Raw genomic sequence first — 11584 nt, 5'->3', positions numbered from 1 at the left:
TAATTCCTCACTACTCAGACACAGACACTAACGAGGAACTAGGTGGAAATGAGGAGCCTGAGGAGATCAACCCAACGTTAGAATTACCATCAAATATGAGGAAGAGGTCATAGGTATGTCTGCAGCTGTGACCAAACAGACCAAGTTATTTTGCCCTAGTTATATATGAATGAAGCAGAAGTGAAGTTAACATTTTATGGTAAATATGTCAGACTGGTGTCTGCATTCGATAAGAGAGGACAGACAGGACAGACACGAAGAGGAAGTGAAGGGTATGAAAACAAGAAGTAACTAGCGTGCAGCTGTCCAGGGGCCCTTACCGACTGTTTCTGACTGTTGTTTTTACCCAAATGTGTTGGCCAAAGCTTTATAGGGCATTTATATATTTCATAATTGCCTGAAAAAAATAATTTAAACATAAAAGAAAGATGTATTTTAATTGTGTGATGTTAATAATAATTATATCAGTTAATTTACAGGTGAAATGTCAGTTTTGGAGTGTAGGGATTCCCCTCGAAGACATTTTGAATGTGTGGATGTAGGCTTTTATTCCAGCCAGGCAGTAACACACCTGATTCAACTGATTTCTAAGTGTAGCTATTATATATCATCATATTCCTTATGACTATACTGCATGTATTGCTTACAACCTATTGCTTACAGTGGTAGAATGGCTAAGATAAATTCAGGTTGTGTAAGACATGACTTAGGGAATCAGAGTCAGTTTTCAACTCAGGTTTTTGTTTCATGAAGCAGCAACAGCAGCAGAGTATAGTTCCTCCTATCAGAAGCAGTGAAGCAGCCCATCTGTTAAATTCAGCTGAGAACATAAGGTTATTACTCCGCAGGAAGTTCTCAGAGTCCGAGTTTTGTGTCAAGTCAAGGACAACCAAGAAGATCAAGATCAAGTGGATGAGACCGGCCAGGATGAAGAATATTCCGCCAAAGATAATCACTTCAGCTATAGACATCTTCATATTCCTCTGGGTACAGTTGGTGCACTTTGTTCCTGAGATGGAGAATATCATCCCTAGCAACCTAGAATAATGGAGAAGTAGGTGATGATCTGAACCAGATTGACCTCTCTGTACTATGGACAGTCCATCACTCCCGACGTAAACAAAGCACAGGGCACTGTAGAGACATTCCATCCTATGACTCCCATAGTGATGCCCATGATCTCCATGCACTTCAGCATGCTGCCTCACTGCGAGCTTCTCTTGAGTGTGAGTGTGAGACAAATCATTTTAAGGTTCGATCCATGGACTGAAATGAACTATACAATAGACTAAATAGACTAATGATAACAGTTTAATAAAATTGGTTGAAATAATTATACACTATGATATATGTTTCAGTCAGAAGGTCCCAGTAACTGACTGTAGGCTTGTGGTTAACGTGGTGAACATAAACAGGAAATGCACAGCAGCAACCAGGAAACACTTTGCTGTCAGATACGTTTTTAATTTGAACATTTTTAACAGGATTAAACAATCAACCTCTGATTAAATTAATCTCTACTTAAATTCATCCCATTTTAAAGAAACATAAAGAGAAGTATCAGTACAGGTATAGGACATCAGAGAGGAAACAGTCAGAATATGTCCCTTCATTGCAGTCTCCTCAGGAACTCCCAGTCTAAATTAACTGAATATTTGAACACAATATATCATAAACTATTCTTTGACCTGTTAAAGACAAGGTGGAACAATGACAATGTTGCTTTCACACCTATCTGGTCCTTTCCGACTTTTTAACATTGAACAGAAAGGATAGAGGCCATTTTATCATAGAATTACATATAGAATCACAATTACAGTGCCTTGCGAAAGTATTCGGCCCCCTTGAACTTTGCGACCTTTTGCCACATTTCAGGCTTCAAACATGAAGATATAAAACTGTATTTTTTTGTGAAGAATCAACAACAAGTGGGACACAATCATGAAGTGGAACGACATTTATTGGATATTTCAAACTTTTTTAACAAATCTTTTTGTATCCAAATCCGGCTTTAAACTTCTTCACAGCTGTATCTCGGACCTGCCTGGTGTGTTCCTTGTTCTTCATGATGCTCTCTGCGCTTTTAACGGACCTCTGAGACTATCACAGTGCAGGTGCATTTATACGGAGACTTGATTACACACAGGTGGATTGTATCTATCATCATTAGTCATTTAGGTCAACATTGGATCATTCAGAGATCCTCACTGAACTTCTGGAGAGAGTTTGCTGCACTGAAAGTAAAGGGGCTGAATAATTTTGCACGCCCAATTTTTCAGATTTTGATTTGTTAAAAAAGTTTGAAATATCCAATAAATGTCGTTCCACTTCATGATTGTGTCCCACTTGTTGTTGATTCTTCACACAAAAAATACAGTTTTATATCTTTATGTTTGAAGCCTGAAATGTGGCAAAAGGTCGCAAAGTTCAAGGGGGCCGAATACTTTCGCAAGGCACTGTATATTGTCTCCATTGTTTTCATTAAAAGAAAGTCCGTCCTCTCTGTTAAAGCAGTAGCAGCAGCAGCTGCACCATACTATGATCCCAACACAATATGACATAAACTCCTATATGACCTGAGTTGTTAGCGGGAGGTTGATTGAGTCATTGTTGAGTCTGGCTGGTTCCTCTTGTAGAAGCAGCAGCAGAGTATAGTTCCTCCTATCAGGAGCATGGAGGCGGACCACCTACAGACTTCAGCTAAAATAACCAGGTCATGCTGGGTAAACAGGACGAATGGGTAGCGCTTCAGGTGGACATCCGCTCTTAAGTAATGGTCAAACAAAAACACAGTGGTGAGCTGCAGGATACCGGCCAGGATGAAGAATGTTCCAACGATGAACCTGGCCTTGACCCTGTTACTCTTGATGCAGTTACAGCACCTGGTCCCAAAGATGGAGCCCATCACTCCTAGAGCTCCCAGGATGGAGGAGATGGAGGTTGTGATCAGAACCTTCCAAATGTTCCTATATTGGGGGTCAGGATAATAACTGAATGGGAGCAAAATAGAGAGAGCACAGGGTGCTAGGGAGACTATCCATCCAAAGATTCCCATCATCCATCCAAACACTCCCACAGTGATGCCCAGTATGACCCCTCCAATCAGGAGCAGGGCAGCCGCCACCCAGCCGAAGTACAGCGAGGCCCCCAGCTCAGGCTTTCCTTCGATCCGCATGCGGAAGTCGGTGATGACAAATCTACCTGGCGGACCACTCCAACAGCCATTACGACCAGGTCCACCTCTGCAAGGCAGAAATCACAACTTTTACAAGGACCCCAAAGGACGTCACCCTCAACCGTCGCCCCAGCACCTCACAAAGGAGCAACAGAGCAATGGATGCCCCGCCCAGACTAGCTAGACACCCTCTCAGACCTGCAAGACCCCCTCCCGAAGGACCTGCACCGAGAGATTCCACGCCAAGAGGACCTACACCAAGACCACAGCATTACCAGCCACACTCCAACCAGCTAAGACCACCCCAAGCAAACCCTGGCCACACCATACAGTATATAGTCCCCCCATATCAGACCTATCAAATCAAATTAAATGTATTTATATAGCCCTTCGTACATCAGCTGATTTCTCAAAGTGCTGTACAGAAACCCAGCCTAAAACCCTAACAGCAAGCAATGCAGGTGTAGAAGCACGGTGGCTAGGAAAAACTCCCTAGGAAGGCCAAAACCTAGGAAGAAACCTAGAGAGGAACCAGGCTATGTGGGGTGGCCAGTCCTCTTCTGGCTGTGCCGGGTGGAGATTATAACAGAACATGGCCAAGATGTTCAAATGACCTATGCCCCTTCTGCCCACCCCATGCCCACCTGCCTCAGTGGCAAGGACCTCAACATGACAGCAGGACATATGCTCAGGCCGTGAAAAAAGCAACAGGCCCAACCCCCGCTATTACACCCGCCCAAAGCCCATCCTGCGACCCCTTAGGTCGCAGGATGTATCAGATGCTCAACATGTTCTGCTCACACCTACTGTGATGGTCCAGGCCTATACCACACAAAAACAACACTAGACACTATGGAACACAAAGCTTTTATTATCTCATCCTGGAATATATAAGGTCTGAGGTCATCTGCCTTTGGCCTAGATGAACCAGGAACCCAGACCTCATCAAATAAATTGGAAATATAGACAAAAGAAACATGGTACAACATGGTAATACAGACAACATGGTAATACAGACAAAATAAACATGGTACAAAGGAGACAGACCCACTGGTTGCCCTCTAGGTTGCAGAGGGCTGGTAGTCCCATCCACTCTATTAACATTTGTTAAAGCAGGAACTATTAAAGACTATCAGAACCCACTGGATTCTCCAATTACACTGAATTAACTACAGGACAAATTCAAACCCTCCATCCCCAAAACGCCTGTGGTGTTGATGGTATCCTAAATGAAAGGATAAAATATACAGACCACAAATTATAATTGGCTATACTTAAACTCATTTACATCATCCTCAGCTCTGACATCTTCCCCAATATTTGTAACCAAGGGCTGATCACCCCAATCCACAAAAGTGGAGACAAATTTGACCCCAATAAGTATGTAGGATACGAGTCAACAGCAACCTTGGGAAAATCCTCTGTCATCTTTAATGGGTTGGCAGGTAGCCTAGTGGTTAGAGCGGTGCAATACCCTGCACTGACAAACTAAAAAAAAAAGTTATTCTCTTGAACAAGGCAATTGACCCCTGGTAAGCTGTCATTGTAAATAAGAGTTTGTTCTTAACTGGCATGCCTAGTTAAATGAAGTAGACAAATGACAGCAAACATAACAGTACATTTCCTCAGTGAAAACAATGTACTGAGCAAATGTCAAATTACCATATGACAGAACACGTATAAACCATGCACACCCTAATTGACAAACCAAAGGCAAAGCCTTCTCAAGCTTAGTTGATTTCAAAAATGTTTTTGACTCAGTTTGGCATGAGGGTCTGCTATTCAAATTGATGGAAAGTGATGTTGGGTTAAAAACACATGACATTCTAAAATCCATGTACACAAACAACAAGTATGTGGTTAAAATGAACAAAAACACACACATTTCTTTCCACATGGCTGGAGGTTGAGACAGAGATGTAGCTTAAGCCCCACCCTCTTCAACATATATATCAACGAATTGGCGAGGGCAGTATAACAGTCTGCAGCACCTGGCCTCACCCTACTAGAATCTGAAGTCAAATGTCTACCGTTTGCTGATGATCTGGTGCTTCTGTCCACAGGAGGGCCTACAGCTATTATAGATATTCTGATATTCTGCACAGATTCTGTCAAACCTGGGCCCTGACAGTAAATCTCAGTGAGACAAAAAAAGTATGTTCCAAAAAAGGTCTAGTTGAAGGACTACAAATATAAAATCCATCTAGACACCGTTGCCTTAGAGCACACAGAAACATTCTACTTACCTCGGCCTAAATATCAGCGCCACATGTTACTTCCACAAAGCGGTGACCTGGCCAGTAGATACAGGGACATGGAGAAAGTTCAGTAATGACTCAGTTCACAGCAGAATCCTGTAGACACAGGGACATGGAGAGAGTTCAGTAATGACTCAGTTCACAGCAGAATCCTGTAGACACAGGACATGGAGTTCAGTAATGACTCAATTCACAGCAGCATCCAGTAGACACAGGGACATGGAGAGAGATCAGTAATGACTCAGTTCAAAGCAGCATCAAATAGAACAGTTCGTATTCTTCTTGAAGGAATGGCTCTCAAATTTCATGCACACATTTGTTTACATCCCTGTTAGTGAGCACGTCTCATTTGCCAAGACAATTCAAAAAACCTAACAGGTGTGTCATATCAAGGAGCTAATTAAACATGATCCTTACAAAGGCCACTCTAAAATGTGCAGTTGTCACACAACACAATGTCACAGATGTCTCAAGTTGAGGGAGGTTGCAATTAGCATGCTAACTGCAAGAATGTTCACCAGAGCTGTTTCCAGAGAACTGAATGTTCATTTCTCTACCCCTGCCCAGTCATGTGAAATCCATAGATTAGGACCTCATGAATGTATTTCAATTGACTGATATCCTTATATGAACTGTAATTCAGAAAAATATTTGAAATTGTTGCGTTTATATTTCTGTTCAGTATATTTCATAAGATCCCTGGGTGACCCTACTGTAAAAAAGGTGCTCTAGAAAAATAAAACACTTCATGTTGTTCGTCCCTGACTATTTCATTTCTACTGAAATTGGCTTTACTAACAAAAGCAGAGCAAAACTGTCCTTGTAATTCCTCACTACTCAGACACAAAATAGGAACTAGGTAGAAATGGGGAGCCTGGGGAGATCAACCCAACGTCAGAATTACCATCAATATGAGGAAGAGGTCATAGGTATGTCTGCAAATGTGAAAAAAAAAAACAGTTAGGTTTAAATATAAATAAGTTGGTATAAACAGAGATCAATTTCTTTTGCCCTTTCACAGGAAACCATCATTCTAAGTGAATGAAGCAGAAGTTGACATATGGTAAATCATTCAGGCTGGTGTCTGCATTCGATAAGAGATGTCAGGTGTAAACTAGGCCTGGGGAAGCATGACAGACACAAAGAGGAAATGAAGGGTGTGAAAACAACAAGTTTTTTTGCACGCAGTTGTCAAGCAGTGTAACAGCTGCTGGAAGGAGAGGACCAAGGTGCAGCTTGGTACGTGTTCATGATATTTATTAACTGAACACGGAAATAACAAAAATAACAGAGAATGAACGAAACCCGAAACAATCCTGTCAGGTGCAGAAAGACAAAACAGAAAACAACTACCCACAAAACCCATGTGGGAAAAGCTACCTAAGCATTGGTTCTCAATCAGAGACAATGATAGACAGCTGCCTCTGATTGAGAACCACACCCGGCCAAACAAGGAAATACAAAACATAGAAAATGAACATAGAATGCCCACCCTAGTCACACCCTGGCCTAACCAAAATAGAGAATAAAAGCCTCTATGGCCAGGGAGTGACAGTCTGGAGGACAGGAGGGCGACTCTGGCAGCGCCGGATAGGAGGGCGACTCTGGCAGCGCCGGACAGGAGGGCGACTCTGGCAGCGCCGGACAGGAGGGCGACTCTGGCAGCGCTCTTCCAGGCTGAATGCCCACTCTATCCCGGCACGTGCGGTGAGCTGGAACAGGCCGCACTGGGTCCTCCTGGCGAACTGGGGAAACCGTGCCTAGAGCCGGCACAGGACTCACCGGGCTGTAGAGGCGCACTGGAGGCCTGGAGCGCCAAGCTGGCACAAGACGTGCAGGGCTGGAGAGGCACACAGGAGGCCTGGTGCGTGGGGCTGGCACGGTTTTCACCAGATGGCTAGCATGCACCTCTGGACGAGTATGGAGAGCTGACTCAGGTGACATCAAATCGAGGACACGCTCCGTCGGGTAGATGTCGTGCCTCATGCACCAACACAGCAACTCTCTCCTCCAATCTCCCCATCAACTCCTTCACTGTCTCTGTTTCGCTCCCGTCGCTCACCTCCAATTTCACCCCGACTGGCTCTGGTTCCATCCTCGGCTCCTTACGCTAAGCACGGGGAGTTGGCTCAGGTCTGAATCCTGACTCTGCCACACTCCCCGTGTGCCCCACCCGGGGGGCTGCCTCTCGTGTCTGCTTCGTTGCCGTGACACCTGGTAGAGAAGTTGTTCCTCCCTCGTTACTTCAGCCTATTTCCATGGCAGGGTCTTGACCCCTGCCATCACCTCCTTCCATGTCCACGATGTCCTCCATTCTGTCTTCTCCCGTTCCCAGGATCCCTGCTCCTCCTGGCCACGCTGCTTGGTCCTTTGGTGGTGGGTAGTTCTGTAACAGCTGTTGGAAGAAGAGGACCAAGGTGCGGCGTGGTACGTGTTTATGATTTTTAATAAAACTGAATACTAGAACAAAAAAATGACAAAGCGGCACAAACGAAACAGTTCTGTCTGGTGCAGACAGACAAAACAGAAAATAACTACCCACAAAACACAGTTGGGAAAAGGCTACCTAAGTATGGTTCTGATTGAGAACCACACCCGGCCAAACACACAGAAATAGAAAACATATAACACAAAACATAGAATGCCCACCCCAACTCATGCCCTGAGCGAACCAACATAGAGACATAAGAAGGATCTCTAAGCTCAGGGCGTGACAAGCGGCCCTTACCGACTGATTCCGACTGTTGTTTTAATCAAAATGTCTGACCCAAATCTTTATAGGGTGTTAACATTTCATAATTGCTCGAAATAAAATAAAATAAAAACGCACATGAGAGACGTATTTCAAATTATTGGCCGATGATTATTATAGCAGTTCATTTACAGGGGAAATGTCTATTTTGGAATGTAGGTAATACCCTCGAAGGCATTTTAAAATGGGCTCCCCAATTGCTAAATCCCCCCAGGATACATGGGTGATGATAGAATCTTATATTTGACCCACTAACATCTGGTTGTCAACTCAAATAACCTGCGTACTACTTACACCATGATAAGACCTTGGCCCTGTCCAGAATCAACCCCGGGGTGGGAAGAAGAACGAGGTTCCACCAAATGAAGTTAGGAGACAGCACAAGACTTGCAATTTAATAAGAGTTGCATTTTATTGTAAATAATAATGGAAAAGCAGTTTACCTATAAAAACATCCCACTTCAACCCCAGCCCTTAGACAGCATGCTTACATCTCTCTCTCAAGTGGGAGTCTATTCTATGCATCACTGAGTCACCACATGGTAATACTTTTTGTATGGCCATTTTGAGTAAGTCTTACTGATTCAAAGAACAACATCAGTCCTGAAAAGCACCAGTGTGGATGTAGGCTTTTATTCCAGCCAGGCAGTAACACACCTGATTCAACTGATTTCTAAGTGTAGCTATTATATATCATCATATTCCTTATGACTATACTGCATGTATTGCTTACAACCTATTGCTTACAGTGGTAGAATGGCTAAGATAAATTCAGGTTGTGTAAGACATGACTTAGGGAATCAGAGTCAGTTTTCAACTCAGGTTTTTGTTTCATGAAGCAGCAACAGCAGCAGAGTATAGTTCCTCCTATCAGAAGCAGTGAAGCAGCCCATCTGTTAAATTCAGCTGAGAACATAAGGTTATTACTCCGCAGGAAGTTCTCAGGGTCCGAGTTTTGTGTCAAGTCAAGGACAACCAAGAAGATCAAGATCAGGTGGATGAGACCGGCCAGGATGAAGAATATTCCTCCAAAGATAATCACTTCAGCTATAGACGTATTCATATTCCTCTGGGTACAGTTGGTGCACTTTGTTCCTGAGATGGAGAATATCATCCCTAGCAACCCTAGAATAAGGGAGAAGTAGGTGATGATCTGAACCAGACTGACCTCTCTGTACTGTGGAAAGTCCATCACTCCCGATGTAAACAAAGCGCAGGGCACTATAGAGACAATCCATCCTATGACTCCCATAGTGATGCCCATGATCTCCATGCCCTTCAACATGCTGGCTCCCTGCGAGCGTCTCTCTCTCCTACACCTGCACTTCCTGGAAGAACGAGGATGTGACTCAGCAAAGTGAATCCAGAACAGTGGAGATGTTATACTTCCAGAGAAGATCCTGGATTCTACAGGCCTACAGCTTTTGTCTTTGCAGATGAAGTTCTAGAACAGCAGATTGTTCAACATTATTTTCTCACAGACGATTGTTGCAGAGTTCTTCTGTGAGTCTAGAGAGGCCGGCCAATCAGAAGCCATCTAAGGGGTAATGGCATAATCTGCTGCCATGGAAACACAACCTGTACAGATGTGGTGAAGTCTGTGGTTGTGAGTTTCTAGTCGAGCCTGTTTCTACCCCAGCTGTTTTATTGTTGCCCTGGCAGAACTATGCAATATGGCAATATTGCACAAGATCCCCTGAAATCTTTTGAAGACTATGAAGTTTAATTCAATTCTGTGCATTTATATTGAAAAACACTGGTCTATGGTAACACAATATCAAATAAGATACTAGTGATGGAATTTAAAGGAGTTGTTAATTTGGGAATGTCTCTCTTAAAGTAGCAGCAGCACCTGCACCATACTATGGTCCCACCACAATGTGACATAACTCCTCTATGACCTGTTGAAGACGGAGCTGTTAGCGGGAGGTTGATTGAGTCGTCGTTGAGTCTGGCTGGTTCCTCTTGAAGATACAGCAGCAGAGTATAGTCCCTCCTATCAGGAGCATGGAGGAGGACCACCTATTGAATTCAGCCAAGTAACCCAAAACACCCAAAATGATCCAGCAGGTATGGGATATTCTGTATCATGTAATGGTTAACCAAGAAGAGAGTGGAGAGCTGGAGGATACCAGCCAGGATGAAGAATGTTCCACTGATAAACTTGACTTTGATCCTGGTCCTTTTACTCTTGATGCAGTTACAGCACCTGGTCCCAAAGATGAACCTCCTCACTCCTAGAGTTCCCAGGATGGAGGAGATGGAGGTGATCGTGATCAGAGCCCATATGACCCCACTGGTGGGTCCATAAGAAACTATTAAATAGACAACACAGGGCACTTGGGAGACCATCCATCCAAAGGCTCCCAGAAACATGGCTCTATCTCACTAGGCATGCAGGAGCTGCACAGTACGACCCCCATAACCAGGAGCAGGGCCGCTGCCTCCCAGCAGATGTAGAGTGAGACCCCCAACTCCCCCAAATGGTGCTGGCCATCCAGGAGACAGGAACGAGCACCAGGATTACAGCCAGGATGAAGATCATTCTGGAGATGATCATTACTTTGGCCTTGGACTTTTTGTTATTGGTGTGGTTGGTGCACTTGGCCCTGACTATGGAGACTCCCAGAACCCAGAAGATGATGGCGATGATGGTCATGGCTCGGTCAGCCGGCAGGTTCTGGGTTAAGGCCAGCATGGAGTTGTAGACCTTACACTGCATCAGGTCCCAGGTCAGGTCCCCGGTCCCAAATGACATTTTAATTGATTTGAAGGTAGCCAGTCTGCACACTGGCTCAATTAAATTCCATCACTAGCATCTTATATGATCTTATGTTACCATAGCCCAGTGTTTTTCAATATAAATGCACAGAACTGAATTAAGCTTCATAGTCTTCAAAAAGTCTTAGGGGATCTTGTGCAATATTGCCATATTGCTAACTTCTGCAAAGGATACAACTTATTCGTTCAGATGTGGGGCGGTATGTGGTTGACACACACTTAACGGAGATGCTAGTGGCATTCAGTTAGATTTAAACTACATGCTGAAAAACCCTTGAGTGTGAAACAAACAATCTTAAGGTTCGAGCCATGGACTGAAATGAACTATACAATAGACTAAATTTACGAATGATAACAGTTTCATAAACATGGTTTAAATAATTACACACTATTATTTTGTTCAGAAGGTCCCTGTAACTGACTGTAGGATTGTGGTTAATAATGTGGTGAACATAAACAGGAAATGCACAGCAGCAACCAGGAAACACTTTGCTGTCAGATACGTTTTTCATTTGAACATCTTTAACAGGATTAAGCAATCAACCTCTGATTAAATTAATCTCCACTTAAATTCATCCCATTTTAAAGAAACATAAAGAGAAGTATCAGTACAGGTAT

At 43.6% G+C, this 11584-nt stretch overlaps 1 protein-coding gene and 1 pseudogene across 2 annotated transcripts; both read right to left on the bottom strand.

Annotated features, from left to right (window-relative positions):
- Positions 1 to 1443: 1443 nt before the first annotated feature.
- Positions 1444 to 9470, bottom strand: LOC149970348 (uncharacterized). Its single transcript, XM_090226522.1, has 3 exons — positions 9159 to 9470; positions 7189 to 7193; positions 1444 to 3197 (listed from the first exon to the last, which is right to left on the bottom strand). Exons 1-3 carry the CDS (start codon positions 9468 to 9470, stop codon positions 2585 to 2587), a joined length of 930 nt encoding a protein of 309 aa, XP_090082648.1. The 3' UTR covers positions 1444 to 2584.
- Positions 8573 to 10943, bottom strand: LOC149970347 (uncharacterized; annotated as a pseudogene). Its single transcript, XR_016493133.1, has one exon. The product of XR_016493133.1 is annotated as an uncharacterized LOC149970347 (transcript).
- Between the last annotated feature and the right edge of the window lie 641 nt (positions 10944 to 11584).

The sequence above is a fragment of the Oncorhynchus mykiss genome, chromosome 29 (genome assembly GCF_057628025.1).
Source record: "Oncorhynchus mykiss isolate SJ-2025 chromosome 29, ASM5762802v1, whole genome shotgun sequence".
NCBI classification, from domain to species: domain Eukaryota; kingdom Metazoa; phylum Chordata; class Actinopteri; order Salmoniformes; family Salmonidae; genus Oncorhynchus; species Oncorhynchus mykiss.
The sequence above is the reverse complement of the archived record's forward strand: the minus strand, read 5'-3'. Positions and strand labels throughout refer to the sequence as shown.